The sequence below is a fragment of the Salvelinus namaycush genome, chromosome 15 (genome assembly GCF_016432855.1).
Source record: "Salvelinus namaycush isolate Seneca chromosome 15, SaNama_1.0, whole genome shotgun sequence".
NCBI classification, from domain to species: domain Eukaryota; kingdom Metazoa; phylum Chordata; class Actinopteri; order Salmoniformes; family Salmonidae; genus Salvelinus; species Salvelinus namaycush.
The window spans coordinates 14,553,102-14,574,652 of NC_052321.1; the positions used below are offsets into that span (position 1 = coordinate 14,553,102).

General features: G+C 47.5%; 1 protein-coding gene across 1 annotated transcript in view; it reads right to left on the bottom strand.

Moving 5' to 3' along the window:
* Positions 1-228: 228 nt before the first annotated feature.
* LOC120059784 (usherin-like) overlaps positions 229-21,551 on the bottom strand; it is a 201,418-nt gene continuing 180,095 nt past the window's right edge. Inside the window, exons 17-24 of the mRNA XM_039008832.1 lie at positions 20,560-20,723; positions 19,600-19,758; positions 17,125-17,353; positions 16,313-16,581; positions 13,366-13,641; positions 11,760-11,929; positions 10,186-10,330; positions 229-1,313 (exon numbers count right to left, since the gene is read on the bottom strand). Coding sequence (XP_038864760.1) covers positions 229-1,313; positions 10,186-10,330; positions 11,760-11,929; positions 13,366-13,641; positions 16,313-16,581; positions 17,125-17,353; positions 19,600-19,758; positions 20,560-20,723 — 2,497 coding nt within the window. The remainder of the gene's footprint in view (positions 1,314-10,185; positions 10,331-11,759; positions 11,930-13,365; positions 13,642-16,312; positions 16,582-17,124; positions 17,354-19,599; positions 19,759-20,559; positions 20,724-21,551) is intronic.

Here is a 21,551-nt window from a genome sequence, read left to right on the forward strand (position 1 = left end):
AGCAGCACACCTATTGATTAATGCCCAGGCTTCCTGAGGAGAGAAATATGCATAGCAGGGTTTACGTCAATGTGCCGTGTGTGTGTGTGTGTGTGTGTGTGTGTGTGTGTGTGTGTGTGTGTGTGTGTGTGTGTGTGTGTGTGTGTGTGTGTGATAGGGGTTGGCTAGGCTTGTAGAGCAAGTCTTTATGGATGTAGGATACATGAAACATTACCGTCAGCAACTGATTCACAATCCAACCTGATCAATACCATGTGGTGAGAGTCTGTTCTGGTGGTGAGAGTCTGCTCTGGAGGTGAGAGTCTGTTCTGCAGGTGAGAGTCTGCTCTGGTGGTGAGAGTCTATTCTGCAGGTGAGAGTCTGTTCTGCAGGTGAGAGTCTGTTCTGGTGGTGAGAGTCTGCTCTGGAGGTGAGAGTCTGTTCTGGAGGTGAGAGTCTGTTCTGGAGGTGAGAGTGTTCTGCAGGTGAGAGTCTGTTCTGCAGGTGAGAGTCTGTTCTGCAGGTGAGAGTCTGTTCTGCAGGTGAGAGTCTGTTCTTCAGGTGAGAGTCTGCTCTGGTGGTGAGAGTCTGCTCTGGTGGTGAGAGTCTGTTCTGCAGGTGAGAGTCTGTTCTGGTGGTGAGAGTCTGCTCTGGTGGTGAGAGTCTGTTCTTCAGGTGAGAGTCTGCTCTGGAGGTGAGAGTCTGTTCTGCAGGTGAGAGTCTGTTCTGCAGGTGAGAGTCTGTTCTGGTGGTGAGAGTCTGTTCTTCAGGTGAGAGTCTGCTCTGGTGGTGAGGGTCTGCTCTGGTAGTGAGAGTCTGTTCTGTAGGTGAGAGTCTGTTCTGGTGGTGAGAGTCTGTTCTGGTGGTGAGAGTCTGCTCTGGTGGTGAGAGTCTGTTCTGGAGGTGAGAGTCTGTTCTGGTGGTGAGAGTCTGCTCTGGTGGATAGAGTCTGCTCTGGTGGTGAGAGTCTGCTCTGGTGGTGAGAGTCTGCTCTGGAGGTGAGAGTCTGCTCTGGTGGTGAGAGTCTGCTCTGGTGGTGAGAGTCTGCTCTGGTGGTGAGAGTCTACTCTGGTGGTGAGAGTCTGTTCTGGTGGTGAGAGTGTGTTCTGGTGGTGAGAGTGTGTTCTGGTGGTGAGAGTGTGCTCTGGTGGTGAGAGTCTGCTCTGGTGGTGAGAGTCTGCTCTGGAGGTGAGAGTCTGTTCTGGTGGTGAGAGTCTGCTCTGGTGGTGAGAGTGTGTTCTGGTGGTGAGAGTCTGTTCTGGTGGTGAGAGTCTGTTCTGGTGGTGAGAGTCTGCTCTGGAGGTGAGAGTCTGTTCTGGTGGTGAGAGTCTGCTCTGGTGGTGAGAGTCTACTCTGGTGGTGAGAGTCTGTTCTGGTGGAGTGCTGTGGGCTTTACACACAGACTCACACACGTGCATGCAGACAGCCTTACATCTTTCTTCCTCTTAATTTAAATAATTTTTAGATTTAGAGTTACATAAGGAAATGTAATCTGGTGAAATTCCTTTAAATATGTATAAGAAATTCTTAATTATGTGCAAAACACACTTTATATAAGGGAGACATGACAAGTTTCCACTGAAAGTTGGAGGGAGTAAAGAAGAGATGAAGCGAGAGAAAGAGAGAGGGCGAGAGAGAGATAGAGAGAGAGAGAGGGAGAGAGAGAAAGAGGGAGAGAGAGAGGGGGGGGGTGAGCAATGCTCTTTCTTCTCCTCTGTCTGCCTTCTTATCCCAGAGTGCTTTGGGAGATGCCAAAATAATGTTCTACGCCGTAACCATTAAGGCCCCTACTTACTGTTTACACACCACAACTCACTCCTCTCTAAGACCAACTAGGTTCATTTACTGTGGGTGGATGTGTGTTGACTGAATCAAATAGAATTTGAGTGAGATAAAAGCATCTAAGCAGATGCCGTCTCCTCCGTCTGGACAGAAGGTTATTCTGTGTAATGGTGTGTCTGGGTAATAGTGATGTGGATTGTGTGTCTAAACAGTCGTACAAAAACCTGGGTAAAGGATGGATAAATGGCTATCATCAACATTAAGGTCTGGCACAAGACAATCACAACATGGATAATGGCACAGACAGTCTTGGATGCTCCAAACCAACAGGTTGAGTTCGTTTGTTTGTCTGTGTGTGTGTGTGTGTATTCGTTTGTCTGTGTGTGTTAGTTTGTGTGAACGGGAGGTTTTGATCAGACAATTAGTGCAGAATCGTCTAACTACAATTCATTCTTCAGAGTCTAAGCCGTTAGGGGGGGGGGGGGGGGGGGGGGGGGTCGTACTCTGTGGTGATTTTAGCATGTTCATCTTGGTGGGCCAAACTCCCCCAAAAATGTTTATGCATGCCAGCAAAGCCACTACACAACACAACATTAAACAATACATGAATTGCACTATAACGGTGGCAAATAGTGGCTACAAACTGTTAGGGCCTACATAAAGTTGTCCCAACAGCAGAGCTTTCTTTTCAGCACCATGGAGTGAATCCTTACCACTGCTACACCTGGCTATCAGCGGAGCCTTGTCTGGCAGCGAAACAGTTTATTCAGCATCATTTACTGCCTTTTAAAAAACATAGCTGATATGGCTGACCTGCTTAAACAAATGTGGTTTCTACTGACATCTGAGATGTACAAACTACGGCATAAGCGGATAAGAGGCCATCCGTAATTTTGATTAAGACATTAATGAGCGAGCGACGACGGACGTAGTCAATGTAACTACAGTTGAAGTCAGAAGTTTACATACACCTTAGCCAAATACATTTAAACTCAGTTTTTCACAATTCCTGACATTAAATCGGAGTAAAAATTCCCTGTCTCAGGTTAGTTAGGATCACCACTTTATTTTAAAAATGTGAAATGTCAGAATAATAGTAGAGAGAATGATTTACTTCAGCTTTTATTTCTTTCAACACATTCCCAGTGGGTCAGAAGTTTACATACACTCAATTAGTATTTGGTAGCATTGCCTTTAAATTGTTTAACTTGGGTCAAACGTTTCGGGTAGCCTTCCACAAGCTTCCCACAATAAGTTGGGTGAATTTTGGCCCATTTCTCCTGACAGAGCCGGTGTAACTGAGTCAGGTTTGTAGTCCTCCTTGCTCGCACATGCCTTTTCAGTTCTGCCCACAAATATTGTATAGGATTGAGGTCAGGGCTTTGTGATGGCCACTCCAATACCTTGACGTTGTTGTACATAAGCCATTTTGCCACAACTGTGGAAGTATGCTTGAGGTCATTGCCCATTTGGAAGACCCATTTGCGACCAAGCTTTAACTTCCTGACTGATGTCTTGAGATGTTGCTTAAATATATCCACATCATTTTCCTCCTCATGATGCAATCTATTTTGTGAAGTGCACCAGTCCCTCCTGCAGCAAAGCACCCCCACAACATGATGCTGCCACCCCCGTGCTTCACGGTTTGGATGGTGTTCTTCGGCTTGCAAGCCTCCCCCTTTTCCTCTAAACATAACGATGGTCATTATGACCAAACAGTTCTATTTTTGTTTCATCAGACCAGAGGACATTTCTCCAAAAAGTACGATCTTTGTCACCATGTGCAGTTGCAAACCATAGTCTGGCTTTTTTATTGCGGTTTTGGAGCAGTGGCTTCAACCTTGCTGAGCGGCCTTTCAGGTTATGTCGATATAGGACTCGTTTTACTGAGGATATAGATACTTTTGTACCTGTTTCCTCCAGCATCTTCACATGGTCCTTTGCTGTTGTTCTGGGATTGATTAGCACTTTTCGCACCAAAGTACGTTCATCTCTAGCAGACAGAACGCATCTCCTTCCCGAGCGGTATGACGGCTGTGTGGTCCCATGGTGTTTATACTTGCATACTATTGTTTGTACAGATGAACGTGGTACCTTCAGGTGTTTGGAAATTGCTCCCAAGGATGAACCAGACTTGTGGAGGTCTACAATTTTTTTTCTGAGGTCTTGGCTGATTTCTTTTGATTTTCCCATGATGTCAAGCAAGGTAGGCCTTGAAATACATCCACAGGTACACCTCCAATTGACTCAAATTATGTCAATTAGCCTATCAGAAGCTTCTAACATGACATAATTTTCTAGAATTTTCCAAGCTGTTTAAAGGCACAGTCAACTTAGTGTATGTAAACTTCTGACCCACTGGAATTGTGATACTGTCACGTTCCTGACCTGTTTTCTGTTAGTTTTTGTATGTGTTAGTTGGTCAGGACGTGAGTTTGGGTGGGCAGTCTATGTTTTCTGTTTCTATGTTGGTTAATGGGTACCTAATATGGTTCTCAATTAGAGGCAGGTGGTTTTCATCTCCTCTGATTGAGAATCATATTAAGGTAGGTGTTGTCACATTGTTTGTCGTGGGTGGTTGTCTCCTGTGTCTGTGTCTATGTTGCACCATACGGGACTGTTTCGTTCGTTCGTCATTTTGTGTAGTCATTTTCCTGTTCGTGAGTTCTTCGTGTTTCATGTAAGTTCGTCGTCCAGGTCTGTCTACTCCATTTGTTGTTTTGTTAGTTTCAAGTGAAGTTCGTGTTTTCGTGTTTTCTTTAATAAATAATGTCATATCAAGACGCTGCATTTTGGTTCAATCCCTGCTCCTCCTCTTCGGATGAAGAGGAGGAGGAACGCCGTTACAGAACCACCCACCATACCAGAACCAAGCAGCGTGAGTTTGAACAGCGGACAAGTAATCAGGACTCGTGGACTTGGGAGGAAGTATTAGAGGGAAAAGGACACTGGGCTCACATTGGTGAATATCGCCGCGCTCGTGAGGAGATGGAGGCAGCGCGAGCTCAAGAGCGGTGGAGAACAGAGGCAACCGGAGAGAGGAACCGCAGATATGAAGGTACGCGGCTAGCAAGGAAGCCCGAGAAGAAACCCCAAACATTTCTTGGGGGGGGGGGCTAAGAGGTAGTGGGCCAAGGGCAGGTAGGAGACCTGCCCCCACTTCCCATGCTTACCGTGGAGAGCGGGAGTACGGGCAGACACCGTGTTACGCAGTAGAGCGCACGGTGTCTCCTGTACGTGTGCATAGCCCGGTGCGGGTTATTCCACCTCCCCGCACTGGTAGGGCTAGATTGAGCATTGAGCCAAGTGCCATGAAGCCGGCTCTACATATCTGGCCACCAGTGCGTCTCCTTGGGCCGGCTTACATGGCACCAGCCTTACGCATGGTGTCCCCGGTTCGCCTACATAGCCCGGTGCGGGTTATTCCACCTCCCCGCACTGGGCGGGCGACGGGGAGCATTCAACCAGGTAAGGTTGGGCAGGCTCAATGCTCAAGGGAGCCAGTACGCCTGCACGGTCCGGTATTTCCGGGCGCTACCTCCCCGCCCCAGCCCAGTACCACCAGTGCCTACACCACGCACCAGGCTTCCAGTGCGTTTTCAGAGCCCTGTTCCTCCTCCACGCACTCTTCCTATGGTGCGTGTCTCCAGCCCAGTGCCTCCAGTTCCGGCACCACGCACTAAGCCACCTGTGCGTCTCCAGAGCCCTGTACACACTGTTCCTTCTCCCCGTACTCGTCCTGATGTGCGTGCCCTCAGCCCGGTGCCACCAGTGCCGGTACCACGCACCAGGCAAATAGTACGCTTTGAGAGTCCAGTGTGCCCTGTCCCTGCTCCCCGCACTAGCATGAAGGTGCGTGTCCTTAGCCCGGTGCCTCCAGTTCCGGCACCACGCACCAGGTCTACAGTGCGCCTTATCCGGCCAGAGCCATCCGTCTCCCCAGCGCCATCTGAGCCATCCGTCTCCCCAGCGCCATCTGAGCCATCCGTCTCCCCAGCGCCATCTGAGCCATCCGTCTCCCCAGCGTCATCTGAGCCATCCGTCTGCCCAGTGCCGTCTGAGCCATCCGTCTGTCCCGAGCCGTCAGAGCCGATAGTCAGTCAGGAGCCGCTAGAGCCATTCGTCAGACAGGATCTGCCAGAGCCGCCAACCAGACAGGATCTGCCAGAGCCGCCAACCAGACAGGATCTGCCAGAGCCGCCAACCAGACAGGATCTGCTAGAGCCGCCAGTGAGCCATGAGCGTCCAGAGCCGTCAGCCAGCCATGAGCGTCTAGAGCCGTCAGCCAGCCATGAGCAGCCAGAGCCGTCAGAGAGCCATGAGCGTCCAGAGCCGTCAGCGAGCCATGAGCGTCCAGAGCCGTCAGCGAGCCATGAGCGTCCAGAGCCGTCAGCCAGCCATGAGCGTCCAGAGCCGTCAGCCAGCCATGAGCGTCCAGAGCCGTCAACCAGCCATGAGCGTCCAGAGCCGTCAGCCAGCCATGAGCGTCCAGAGCCGTCAGCTAGTCCTGAGCGTCCAGAGCTGCCATGTATCCAGAACTGCCCCTCAGTCCAGAGCTGTCTCTCTGTCCGGAGCTGCCCTTCAGTCCGGAGTTGCCCCTCTATCCTGAGCTACCTCTCTATCTTGAGCTACCTCTCTATCCTGACCTACCTCTCTGTCCTGAGCTATCTTGTCCCGGAGCTGTCCCTTATTTTTGTGTTGCCTCTTATATTAGGTGGGTGGAATAAGAGGGTGGTCATTCTGAGGGGGAGAAGTAAGCTGGGATTGACTATGGTGGGGTGGGGACCTCGCCCTGAGCCTGAGCCACCACCGTGGTCAGATGCCCACCCTGACCCTCCCCTAGACTTTGTGCTGGTGCACCCGGAGTTCGCACCTTAAGGGGGGGGTTATGTCACGTTCCTGACCTGTTTTGTGTTAGTTTTTGTATGTGTTAGTTGGTCAGGACGTGAGTTTGGGTGGGCAGTCTATGTTTTCTGTTTCTATGTTGGTTAATGGGTACCTAATATGGTTCTCAATTAGAGGCAGGTGGTTTTCATCTCCTCTGATTGAGAATCATATTAAGGTAGGTGTTGTCACATTGTTTGTCGTGGGTGGTTGTCTCCTGTGTCTGTGTCTATGTTGCACCATACGGGACTGTTTCGTTCGTTCGTCATTTTGTGTAGTCATTTTCCTGTTCGTGAGTTCTTCGTGTTTCATGTAAGTTCGTCGTCCAGGTCTGTCTACTCCGTTTGTTGTTTTGTTAGTTTCAAGTGAAGTTCGTGTTTTCGTGTTTTCTTTAATAAATAATGTCATATCAAGACGCTGCATTTTGGTTCAATCCCTGCTCCTCCTCTTCGGATGAAGAGGAGGAGGAACGCCGTTACAGATACAGTGAAATAATCTGTACAATTGTCTGTAAACAATTGTTGGAAAAATTAGTTGTGACATGCACAAAGTAGATGTCCTAACCGACTTGCCAAAACTATAGTTTGTTAACAAGAAATTTGTGAAGTGGTTGAAAAACGAGTTTTAATGACTCCAACCTAAGTGTATGTAAACCTCCGACTTCAACTGTACGTGTTCAGCACTTTTGAAATGTACAGCGACAGAATGCAGAACACGGGCTGCTCTTACAATATTTTCCCTGCACACAAAGTCAGAACCGTAGGAAAAATAATTGTAGAAAACAGTAAAAATAAAGAAAAACCCTGGAATGAGTAGGCGTGTGTCACGTTCCTGACCGGTTTTCTGTTATTTTGTATGTGTTTGACGGTCAGGGCGTGAGTTTGGGTGGGTAGTCTATGTTATGTGTTTCTATGTTTGTTAAAGGGTGACCTGATATGGTTCTCAATTAGAGGCAGGTGGTTTTCATTTCCTCTGATTGAGAGCCATATTAAGGTCGGTGTTTTCACATTGTTTGTTGTGGGTGGTTGTTTCCTGTGTCAGTGTTTGTTGCACCATACGGGACTGTATCGTTCGTTCGTTCGTTTTGTTTGTAGTCAGTACTGGTTCGTTCGTTCTTCGTTACGTGTAAGTTCGTAGTCCAGGTCTGTCTACTTCGTTTTGTTGTTTTGTATTGTTGTTCAAGAGTTTTCCGTCTTCGTCTGTTCCTTGTAATAAATAATATGTCATCATACCTCGCTGCACATTGGTCTTCTGATCCCTCTCTCCTCTCCTCGTCCGAGGAGGAGGAAGAGCTAGAGAATCGTTACAGCGTGTCCAAACTTTTGACTGGTACTGTACATATACATTTTTCACATATTTAACACCTTCTTTTGGGTAGGCACAACTACCTTCATACTTTCATTTCGTTTTTTTAACCGGTACCGGTGACATTCAAACAAGTCCCATGACAGTTGTGGGGGTCGTAGAGCAAAACAGAACACCACGTGTTAGTGAGAGTCTCATCTTTCCATAGAGGGGTCATATTAGTTTTGTAGGCCAGACCGTTCGGACGCTACAGATGTTTTTGTGAGAAGACCGATTATCGGGATGTCTCATTGTCTGACAAACACCGCTCGATCTCTGTCACCTTTCACCCCAGATGCGGACGGATTTTTTCATTATGTTACTTAGATTGACGCACCAGTGTATCAATCGAGAAATGGAGGTTAAGGCTGTTGAACAACAGGTATAAACATGTTAATTCCTAAACACAATATGTGGTGATGTTGTGACTGTACAGTTTAAAACACAAAAAATGCCACATAATCTAGATTTCTACATTTAAAAACCTTGGAATCATTTAAATGAAGTCGAAAGCAACAACTTGATATATATTAATATGTTAAAGCTGTATTCCTGCACCTGAGAGAAACACATTCTCACATCTTCGAGACGTAAACAAAACACACAAACAAAGTAACAAACGGAACAGAAACGGACCAAACGGTGAACATGTGTGAGCATATGGATGAATATGTGTGCGGGTCGTGTGTCAGCCCAGACCATATGTTAGAGCTGTGCGGCGGCACTGTGTGTGTGCCCATCACACAAAGCTGATCAATTAGAGCTTGTCCCAGGCCCAGTGATTTGTGTCTCAGTTATTAAAGGAGGCTAATTCATCCTACTTCCATATTGGTTATAAATCTATGGCAGTGGCCCGCACACATGTGTGTGTGACAGAATGTGTGTGTGTAACAGTGTGTGTGTGACTGTGTGTGTGTGTGTGTGTGTATGTGTGTGTGTGTGTGTGTGTGTGTGTGTGTGTGTGTGTGTGTGTGTGTGTGTGTGTGTGTGTGTGTGTGTGTGTGTGTGTGTGTGTGCGTGCGTGCGTGCGTGTGTGTATGATTCATGGCCAATAGGGAGTGTGCGCTATGCCACATTGTTCTCCTTGTAATTAACAGTAAATTGTTTTTACTGCCGTGTACAATGAATTTCCCCCCTGGTTACACCAGTGTCTCGACTGAAATACTGAGTGAGTGAATTTAGTGAGTGCATGTGTGTGTGTGAGTGTGAGTGTGAGTGAGTGCGTGATTGAGTGCATGTACTGTATGTGTGAGTGTGTGAGTGTATGTGTGTGTGTATGTGCGTGTGAGTGTGAGTGTGAGTGTGAGTGTGAGTGTGTGTGTGTGTGTGTGTGTGTGTGTGTGTGTGTGTGTGTGTGTGTGTGTGTGTGTGTGTGTGTGTGTGTGTATGTGAGTGAGTGTGTGAGTGAGTGCGTGATTGAGTGCATGTACTGTATGTGTGAGTGTGTGAGTCTATGTGTGTGTGTATGTGAGTGTGTGTGTGTATGTATGTATGTGAACGTCTGTGTGAGTCTGTTTGTGTGAGTGTGTGCGTGCGTGCGTGATTGAGTGCATGTATGTGTGAGTGTGAGTGAGTGAGTGTGTGTGAGTGTGTATGTATGTGTGTGTATGTGTGTGTGTGAACCCTGTCTTCCCTCTCCCTCCCTGTCTTTCCTCTCCCTCACTCTCTTCCCTCTCCCTCACTCTCATCCCTCTCCCTCCCTCCCTGTCTTCCCTCTCCCTCTTCCCTCTCCCTCACTCTCTTCTTTGCTTCTTCACTCTCTCCCTATTTCTTTCTTTCTCTTTTTCCTTTTTCTCTCCCTTCTTTGTTGTCTTTCCATCCCCCTCTCTCATCCAGAGGTAGTTAGTTCCCTGACAGACACACTCCATTATAGTCTCTTAATATGTAACTGTCCTGCTATTCTACACCTCCATAACTGGGACAATACATACATGTGGTCAGGTTTAACCAGCAACAACCATAAATAGAGACACTGTATGGGAGTATAGCAGTACTGCTGGAGTATACTGGAGTATGTCTGAGTAGTGTGGTATATCTCTGGTGCTATAATGAGTGGGTTACCAGTTGGTAGTGTTCAGTTTGTTTGTGTTTGTGTGTGTGTGTGTGTGTGGTGTGTGGTGTGTGGTGTGTGGTGTGTGGTGTGTGGTGTGTGTGTGTGTGCGCGTGCGTGCGTGCGTGCGTGCGTGTGTGTGTTACCTGTAGGTAGTGTTCGTCCGGAGGCAGGCAGGCTGGTCACACAGCCCAGTGAGGTACACAGAGTCACAGTGAAGTCATATCTCCTGTAGGCCTCTAGTCCTTCTGCTACATACACACGCTCTGATGGACTGGCTACATACAGCACCTGCGACAAAAAAGACACACACACAGAGGATCAGAGTGATGTTTAGGCCCCCTACACACACTTGTGGTCCTGTATGGCTCAGTTGGTAGAGCATGGAGCTCAGGTGGTAGAGCATGGAGCTCAGTTGGTAGAGCATGGAGCTCAGTTGGTAGAGCATGGAGCTCAGTTGGTAGAGCATGGAGCTCAGTTGGTAGAGCATGGAGCTCAGTTGGTAGAGCATGGAGCTCAGTTTGTAGAGCATGGAGCTCAGTTGGTAGAGCATGGAGCTCAGTTGGTAGAGCATGGAGCTCAGTTGGTAGAGCATGGAGCTCAGTTGGTAGAGCATGGAGCTCAGTTGGTAGAGCATGGAGCTCAATTGGTAGAGCATGGAGCTCAATTGGTAGAGCATGGAGCTCAATTGGTAGAGCATGGAGCTCAGTTGGTTGAGGATGGGGCTCAGTTGGTAGAGCATGGAGCTCAGTTGGTAGAGCATGGAGCTCAGTTGGTTGAGGATGGGGCTCAGTTGGTTGAGCATGGAGCTCAGGTGGTAGAGCATGAAGCTCAGGTGGTTGAGGATGGGGCTCAGGTGGTAGAGCATGGAGCTCAGTTGGTAGAGCATGGAGCTCAGTTGGTAGAGCATGGAGCTCAGTTGGTAGAGCACGTAGCTCAGTTGGTAGAGCATGGAGCTTGCAACGCCAGGGTTGTGGGTTTGATTCCTGCTGGGCCCACACATACAGAAATGTATGCATTCACTACTGTAAGTTACTTTGGGTAAAATTGTCAGCTAAATGGCATTTACATGAGATGTGTCACCTTGCTTGAGACTTGTTCGCTCCCCTAGCTAATGCCTAGGCTTTAGATCCGCAGGCTAACACAATCTTCTAGCACACACCACACACACAGACTGCGAGAACAGAGCTATATGTTACGAGCAGACATTATGCGTCCCGTTAAGAGAGGACATTGAGAAAGCAGAGGGATCGTCCTACCTAGGGGGACAGCTGACTAGACAGATCTATATTAAAACACCATATCAGTGATACCAATCCTCCTGAAAACGACCCTGCACCTCAACACACTACTATCACCCTGACGAAGAGCTAGATAAAACTACTGCTGAGGAAAAGCAACGCTCGTTAAACCTCCAGCCGGAGGGAGTCAGAGGTGATACGCTGACATAGGGCAATGCATGATGGGTTTAGCCGTGTAGGTGGTGTGACATCATAAACTTTAGAGTCGCTATACCTGAGGAGGGACAGCTATGTTTGAGCCGATGAGAACACTCCTATCTGTGCAATGAATATTGTATGTGTTTTTCTAAGAGAATGCAGAAGTAGTGGTGTTTAGAATGTCTATCTATGATGATTTAGGGCCAAGACATGTTCAGGAAATCTAGGAATGAGGGAGAAGCATGTGTACCTATTTATTGTGTAATGTGTAAGTATGTTACCTGTGTGAAAACAGGTGGTGCGTATGGGTTGGACCTCTGCTCTGTGACCAGGTTCACCCTGTATTCAGTGACCTGTCCTCTAGCCTCTTGACCCCGCGCTGACCTCCACGCGACCTTTAGCGACGAGGATGACACCGCCGACACCTCAGGAGGAGCTACGAACTCCGGAGCTATGGAACACACACACACACACACACACACACACACACACACACACACACACACACACACACACACACACACACACACACACACACACACACACACACACACACACACACACACACACACACACACACACACACACACACACACACACAGCAGGTGGATGTTGTCAAATAGGAGCACAGCCAGGTTGAAAAAACAACAATGTTTTTCACACCATGTCAACTTAACACAGCTACCCTGACAGAAACACAGAGATAGAGAGAGATAGAGAGAGATAGAGAGAGATAGTGTGAGTGAGTGAGTGAGTGAGTGAGTGAGTGAGTGAGTGAGTGAGTGAGTGAGTGAGTGAGTGAGTGAGTGAGTGTGAGAGAGAGAGAGAGAGAGAGAGAGAGAGAGAGAGAGAGAGAGAGAGAGAGAGAGAGAGAGAGAGAGAGAGAGAGAGAGAGAGAGAGAGAGAGAGAGAGAGAGTGAGTGAGTGAGTGAGTGAGTGAGTGAGTGAGTGAGTGAGTGAGTGAGTGAGTGAGTGAGTGAGTGAGTGAGTGAGTGAGTGAGTGAGTGAGTGAGTGAGTGAGTGAGTGAGTGAGTGAGTGAGTGAGTGAGTGAGTGAGTGAGTGAGTGAGTGAGAAAGCTTGTTAAGTTACTCTGGGCACAGAATCCACTCCAAACACAAGCTGTAAATAACCATTTGCATGTTTGATGCAAATGTGGAGCAGCATTTATGTTTATGTTTGTGATGGAGCTGTCAACATGGCTCAGGAGTACTGGCTTAATAGGCCTCAGTCAACACTCACAGCCCTCTGAATGAAAGCACAGCACAGCACAGCACAGACCACCCTCACACATTTAGAAACACCTATTATCTCACACACTATCTCCCCATCTCTCGTCTTATCTGTCCTATCTCTCCTTTATCTCTGAAGCCACCTAGTGTTAGGTGTGTAATGCGATTCACGCATGCATGCAGGAGTGCACAAACACTCACACACACACACACACACACACACACACACACACACACACACACACACACACACACACACACACACACACACACACACACACACACACACACACACACACACACACACACACAGGGTGTGTAATGTGATTCATGGCTATTACACAGTCAGACAGAGGGCTGTGAGTTTTGTTTGGGGGCACTGTATAGTTCTAATGAGCCATATCATCTCTTTGGAATTATAATGCTTTAATGAGAAACCCCCCTCCTTCCTGTCTCTTTTTCTCTCTCTCTCTCCCCTATCCCTCTCCTCCCTCACTTCCACCAACCATTATGTCACAAAACTACTATAACTACACACCCAGAGGCCTCCCCAGAGGAACTCTCTCTCTCTGTAAGTGCTCATCTCACTCTCTCTCTACTTTTTTCGTCATTGTTTGTGTTTGTATGCTGGTGTGTGTGTGTGTGTGTTTAACTGACCCCCCTCCTGTGTCCGAGCTGTAGTCCAGTCTGATATCACACTGCCGGCCATGTTGACGGTCAGAACTCGCAACTGATAGGTGGAGAAGGCCTGCAGGTCTGTTACCATGGCGCTGCTCTGGGGAGGAGGCAGAGCACTCTCTTTGGCTGAGTCAGACGGGAGGCGGGGATCCAGCCAACCACTGCTCACAAACACCCTACGCTCTGGGGCGGGGCTTGTGGTGTTCTGCGATTCCATTGGCCCTCGTATGAAGAGCTCGTACCTTATAATAACACCTATGGAGGCAGAAAAAAAGAGACGATTCTATTATGTTCAATGCCATATTAATCAGTTATTGATAGGTTAGCTTGTGACTAGTTCCTATTAGGACCTGTTCCTTACCAGAAATAATGTATATTCTTATACCAGGTGGGTCACAAGGAAATGATCAAGTACATTATATTGATCAAAGTTTAAAAGAAGTTAGAGAACCACTATGTAGGACACAGTGGATTATATATTTTTTGGTTAATTAAAAAATATTCACGGTTTTCTACTTTGGTTTCTATAAAAAAAATGGACATTAAATGCACTATACATTATGTGCGTTGAATAATGTAACAACACAGAATAAAACAATTTCTAAAAGTCCCATAGTGGTAGTGACTGTCCATTACTGATTATCACTTATTCACCAGCATTCATTGTCATTACTTTACTATAATAAAATATTTCAGTTGATGCCGTATATTACATTTGTTTTATTTGAGGACTTCATTATTTAATTCCAAGTCATCAACTCTCTATAGAGCTACTGACAAAAGTCCTGATTTAGTAGTTCCCCAAAGTAAATAAGGCATACCTTTATGCCTGCTGAATACCAACTATCAATCACTTAGATTGTATTTTCAGGTAGAGATACCTCTCGAAGCAACTGCTCTCTATCCCTCTTGATCGCACATTCTTCTGTCTCTTCTCTCTGTGTCTTCCCCACACTAACCCAATGTAGCAGACGTAAAAGAAACACACAGACCGGACAAGTACGCGCGCAATGGATTATGGTCATTTGAGTTAACTACCATGTTTTCTGTACTAACCTATGTAGAACATTGGCCTGTTGGAAACTTCAACTCCCTACTACAACGCACAGTTCGGGCTTGATCTGATTTTTTGCATTGGATGCATCTCAATCCACCACATCTGCCCACTTAACACTTCCACATCTGCCCACTTAACATTTCCACATCTGCCTACTTAACACTTCCACATTGGCCTACTTAACACTTTCACACCTGCATACTTAACACTTTCACACCTGCCTACTTAACACTTCCACATATGCCTACTTAACACTTATGCATCTTTCTACTTAACACTTATGCACCTGCCTACTTAACACTTCCGCATCTGCCTACTTAACACTTACACATCTGCCTACTTAACACTTCCACATATGCCTACTTAACACTTATGCATCTTACTACTTAACACTTCTGCATCTGCCTACTTAACACTTCTGCATCTTTCTACTTAACACTTCTGCATCTGCCTACTTAACACTTCCGCACCTGTCTACTTAACACTTCCGCATCTGCCTACTTAACACTTACACATCTGCCTACTTAACACTTACACATCTGCCTACTTAACAGTTCCACATCTGCCTACTTAACATTTACACATCTGCCTACTTAACAATTACACATCTGCCTACTTAACACCTCCACATCTGTCTACTTAACATTTACACATCTGCCTACTTAACACTTACACATCTGCCTACTTAACACCTCCACATCTGTCTATTTAACACCTATGCATCTGTGGTAAAGGTGACAGAGATAGAGCAGTGTTTGCCAGACCATGAGACATCCCGAAAATCGGTCTTCTCACAAAATCGTCTGTAGCGTCTGAACGGTTTGGCCTACAAAACCACTGTAAAGATGAGACTCTCAGGAACACGTACATGTCGGTTGTTTTTCTCTAGCACACCCACAGGCATCACGAGACTCGTCTGAAAAATCAAATAGCAAATTGATCCTTGGTATGACCTTCTTAAAACAATTCCATATAGCTTAGTAGTACCCCCCCGGCTTAGACAGGGCTTAGACTCTTCTGGGTTAACAGCCGAAAAACAACTGCAATTTCAGTTAGTTGCTCAGCACTAGTAGGATACAAGGAGATACAATACTGTATGCATCACTACAGTGCCATACAAGCTACTAATCAACCACAGGTCTTCAGCCAATACTAAAACAGAATGAATGAATACCAGCACAGTGCATTCTCATATCCCATTCTAATACTCTATAGCAGAGAGACTCTTCATCCACATGAGAATCAAAGCTCAGCATCATATCCACATTGCTCATTAGTGTTACCAAGGCAGTGAATGAATACAGAAGGTTGAGCCGAGGACAGGCATGCATCACAACACAATAGAAATAAACACTTCTATTCTCCCTCTTTTCTCTCTATTCTCTCTCTTCTCCAATGCTCCCTATCACACTAGCACTTCAATGAGTCTGTTCCCCCATGTCTTGTTTCAATACAGCCAGTCCAACATGGCAGTTGTAGCTGTAGGCATGGTTGAATGACGACTCAAAACAGAATATGAAATGACATGAATGATAAAGTCTGGTAGAAGTACATGTGTTTCAATGTGCCTCGGGGAGCGATATAATGTAATGCAGTAAATTAAACCATGACTGAGAAAGCATTAGTGTGGTGGTGGTTACACAGGCTTAATATGGTAGAGAGCCTTATAGCGACTGTACAAAGCCCTGGATTCAGGAGAACACTGTAGGGACACAGCGTTAAGGGGAGTAGAACACGTGTTCTCTTGGAGCATCCTAATAGGACAGTCTTGGTAGTACCTCCTTTTCAAAACTATTTTTTCTTCTAAATGTTCTTCCATTTCATCCCTGTTGTCTGTGAACACAGATCAAGAGGCGATTCGGGTCGTACCATTGGGACGAACGGGGGGGTCCCAGGCTGCGTGTATTTGGTGCGGTCCGGTGGCGTTGACCCTGGGTGGGGGCTGTCCCTGTGGGGGGCTGGGTGAAGTGAGGAGGGGCAGGGGAGGGGTGGAGGTGCACCCTCCAGTAGTACAGGCCTGCAGGGTGAGGTTGTAATGGGTGTAGGGGGAGAGGCCAGCGGCTGCAGCCTGGGTCTCTAGACCTGTATAGTGGACCCGCTCCCTACCAGTACCAGCCTCCACTGAGGTCAGCACAAACCTACAGGAACACACAGAGAGAGGGATCAGTTTAGTTTATTAGTCAATACGACTTGACCATGATAACTGACCAGCCAATGTTACTCCTTCAGTTAGGGACTCACAGACCATAAAATAACATCTAGTCTCATCTCAACTCAGCTGGTTGAGAATTCTTAAGAGCTGGTTTCCTGGACACAAACTAGGCTTAGTCCTAGACAAACAATCATGTTCAATGGATTCACTATTGAAAGTGCTTTTTAATACAAGTCTCTCGCTCACTCTCTCTGATTCAATACCCCCCCACCCCCGTATTTCTCTTTATTTCTCCACTGAGGTTAGATAGGACACCTAGAGAGGGTTTAGAATACTGGGTCCATACCACAGGAGGTTTGTGACACCTTAATTGGGGAGGACAGGCTCGTGGTAATGACTGGAGAGGAATCAGTGGAACGTTATCAAATACATCAAACACATGGTTTCCAGGTGTTTGATGTCATTCCATTTGCTCTGTTCCGGACATTATTAAGAGCAGTTCTCCACTCAGCAGCCCACTGGTCCATACCTCTCTTGTGGACCTGATGTGTTCTGTGGTCGGGTCCAGTTGAGGTTGGCTGTGGTTTGTCCTGGTCTGCCCACCAGAGTCAGAAGGATATGGCCAGGGTCCGGTACGGCGGCCAGGGTCTGGTAACTGACTGGAACACTCATCGTCTGACCATTAACGTTAGCCGTTACTAGCTGGTAAGAATAGTCCATGAACGGAGACAAACCACTGTCCACATAAGTTACAGGGCCTAGGAGAGAGAAAAGACTTGAATGTGTGTGTGTGTGTGTGTGTGTGCGTGTGAGCGTGCGTGTGCGTGCATGTGTCAGTGTGCGTGCGTGTGTGCGTGCGTGTGCGTGTCTTCAACATACAGTGTGTGTGTGTGTGTGTGTGTGTGTGTGTGTGTGTGTGTGTGTGTGTGCGTGCGTGTGTGCGTGCGTGCGTGTGCGTGCATGTGCATGTGTCCGTGTGCGTGCGTGCGTGTGCGTGTCTTCAACATACAGTGTGTGTGTGTGTGTGTGTGTGTGTGTGTGTGTGTGTGTGTGTGTGTGTGTGTGTGTGTGTGTGTGTGTGTGTGTGTGTGTGTCACCAAACTCAGTAAGAGGGTATGCTGGTGACCTCCAGATGACCTCCAGAGAAGACCATGTCATTAAACATGCAGATGATTTTTGAGATGGGCTGGAAATGAAAGACACAGCAGAGCTGGTACAAGTCTAAAAATGATAAGCCCCCAACATTTATTCTTATGAATAAACCAATCAGAGTCTACTCTCATCACGAAACATATAGTTATCTTGGACATACGTTTAATGTTGCTGGCGAGTGGGGGGAACAAGTTGAGGAGCTTGTCCGTGTGTATTCAACCAGGCTTGATATGATTGACGTTTCCCCTCTGCCTGTGGTCATGAAGCTGGAAGCTGTGAGAGAGGTGGCCCTAGCAAAGATTCAACATCTGCTTGCACATGTGCCTCTCCCACAGAAGGTTCTGGGGGAAATGAATAACACAACTGTTCAGGTGGTGAGAAAGTGGCTATGCTTAAACACACACCACACGTGACGTTATCTTCCTGAGCCAAAGAGAGGGGCGTTTAGGTGACCCGAATATTGAGTGGATTTACACTGCTACCAGACTGACTCACCTGTTGAACATGCTCAACAGTGACGATGTGACAGTTAGGCAGTTAGCCAGAGCCTCCTCCCTTCTGGACCTATGGAGGTGGAAGGTTCCACTGGCCAGGGACACTGAGGACAACCTCTTGGGCTTCAAGAGGAAGGCCAATTGAAAATTGGACACTTGTGCTGTGTGCTTTGGAGTCTGGTCAGACTGGCCGGACCTCAATGGCCTGTGCAACCGGACTGGAGTGGAGCTCAGGTGGACACGGACTGATATGCAAACTGAGTCAGTGACTGCCTCTGAAGCAGTTGTGGCAGATCGCTGTGTTGTTGTGGAGACTTCTGTCACCCATGATGGAACATCTCATCCTACATCCAGGACAACACTCCTCGATATCAGACGGATGCAGCTACTGCAACACTGGACTGGCCTGAGGCTGCAGGGGAAACTCACTGCTCTGGACTGTGATGTCCACTCTGTCTCCCAGCTACTGCATCACTGGACTGGCCTGAGGCTGCAGGGGAAACTCACTGCTCTCCCATTCCATGTACCAGAATTCTGCCATTGGCGAGGACATTCTAACCTTTACTTTTAAGGCGAGGCTGCGAGTTATACCAACAACATATCATCTAGCACTCTGGTACCCTGCAAACCATGAGCCATTTTGTGTTCTACATGAGTCAAATGTAATGGAGTCCATTGCCCATGTTGTGAATGGCTGCCGTTCATACAAGGATTTGTACATTGCTAGACATGACCGCCTTGTTGACCTGATAGCCAGCGAAGTGAGACAAGTGGTCTCACAAACAGTACACATGCATAAACATTCTTGTGTAAGGGGAAGCTGGTTTGACGTTGATTATGTGTTTTCCTGTGGGCCAAATACACCAGATATTGTTGTTGTGAGGGGAGGCCAGGGAGAGGTGCTCATTTTGGAAGTGGGCTGCTCATTGGACGGTTACATGGAGCAGGCCTTTGCTGAGAAGCTGTTTAAATACCAGCTCCTCGTGCCACGCTTGGACAGCCTCGGGTGGAGGTGCAAGCTGGTGGCTCTGATATTTGGCAGTCTCGGCCACATACACAGGCTTGCAGTGCGGTGCCTCCAGATTGAGGGCCTGACAAAAAGTAGGGCAAAGTAATTGGCTGGATACTGCTCTGTTTCAGCTGTCGTAGGCACCCTAGCTGTTTGGAGAAGGGGGTGCTTTATGTACTCTTGAGTGCCATGCGTACAGGGACCTTTGAAATGTTTGATCCTTTTTTTGTAAATTTGATTGGTGGATTCAAATAAAGTATACAAAATGTGTGTGTGTGTTTGCGTGCATGTGAATGTGAATGTGTGTGTGTGTGTGTATTTGCGTGCATGTGAATGTGTGTGTACTTACTGAATGGGTAGTGTCTCTGTGTAGTGTGTATATCTAGGCCGTCCCTGAGCAGTGTGTAGTTGAGAGTGTGTGTGTTGGGCGCGTCAGGGGGCCTCCAGGTCAGGCGGATGGAGGTAGAGGTCAGGACTAACCCTACTGGACTGGGCTGCTGGATAGGAGCTGGGGGGAGAAGGGGAGGGGAGAGACAGAGAGCAAGGGAGGCAGGGTAGGGGAGAGAAGAAGAGCGAGAGAGGGATGTGGGAAATGGGAAAAGGGGTGGGAGGGGACAAGAGAAAGAGGGGGAAGATACAATAACATTATTAACCGCTGTGCTTGTCTTATGCAACACAATAGACACAATAACAGGCTTGCGGGGGATGTGTGTGTGTGTGTGTGTGTGCGGGGGATGTGTGTGTGTGTGTGCGGGGGATGTGTGTGTGTGTGTGTGTGCGGGGGTATTTTCCATTTCCGTCTTAGCATACTGAGGAGGTCCCAGAGAGCCAGTGTCCCTCTGTGAGTTAAAATACTGTTTGTTTGTGTGTGTGTGTGTGTGTGTGTGTGTGTGTGTGTGTGTGTGCGTGTGTGCGTGTGTGTGTGTGTGCGTGCGTGAGGGGTATTTTCCATTTGATCCATGGGGAGCGTCTTAGCATACTGAGAATGCCCCAGAGAACCAGTGTCCCTCTGTGAGTTTAATACTGTGTGTGTGTGTGCGTGTGTTTGTTCCATGTCAAGTTAGTGTCTGTGTGTCTAACTCAAAACAGCCCCCAGGCAGGGAAAGCACAGGAGGAGGAAATCACCCCCCACTAACACACACATCACACACATACTGTATGCACACACACGGACACACAGAATCCACACACAATAAATATAATATTACTTATAACCTATAAGACATAAAAGCATTGTCTTAACTCTTCCATTCTGAAAAAAACGATAGATTAATCAATGACTGTGCCTCTGCGGCCAGTCATCCAGTACCTTTACTGCAGCCCAGGTGGTTGTCTGAGTCCAGGTGACTGGCTCCAGGGACACAGCGGTCACACCTGTCCCCCGTCACCAAGGCCTTACACTGACATCTCCCTGTCTCTGGGTGGCATGACCCATTCACCCCTCCAACGGAGTTACACACACATGCCTGGCACCTGGAAAAAGAGAATACAGAGAACATTGGTTTCACGTCACAAGCTCATAACGGAAATGGATTTCAAACCAGTCAGAATTACATACAAACATTTGTCAATTACTTTTACAAAACCTTCCATCTAACGTGCGTGTGTGTGTGTGTGTGTGTGTGTGTGTGTGTGTGTGTGTGTGTGTGTGTGTGTGTGTGTGTGTGTGTGTGTGTGTGTGTGTGTGTGTGCTCAGTCCAATCTCTTCTCTGTCCCAATGGTGGAACCATCTTCCCCCAGAAGCTAGGACAGCAGAGTCCCTCCCCATCTTCCCCCTGAAGCTAGGACAGCAGAGTCCCTCCCCATCTTCCCCCTGAAGCTAGGACAGCAGAGTCCCTCCCCATCTTCCCCTTGAAGCTAGGACAGCAGAGTCCCTCCCCATCTTCCCCTTGAAGCTAGGACAGCAGAGTCCCTCCCCATCTTCCCCTTGAAACTAGGACAGCAGAGTCCCTCCCCATCTTCCCGAAAACATCTGAAACCCTACCTCATCAAATGGTATTTTAAATAACCCCACCCAGCAAAATAAATAAATAAAAAGAGAACTAACACTAACACTTGTGCAAGCCAGTCAAGTTCTGGCTTGATCCACACTGATCTCAACAAACCATTTCTGTATGGAGCTTGCTTTGTGCACGGGGGCATTGTCATGCTGAAACAGGAAAGGGCCTTCCCTAAACTGTTACCACAAAGTTGGAAGCACAGAATTGTATGCTGTAGCGTTAAGATTTCCCTCACTGGAACTAAGGGGCCCGAACCATGAAAAACAGCCCAGGTCATTATTCCTTCTCCACCAAACTTTAC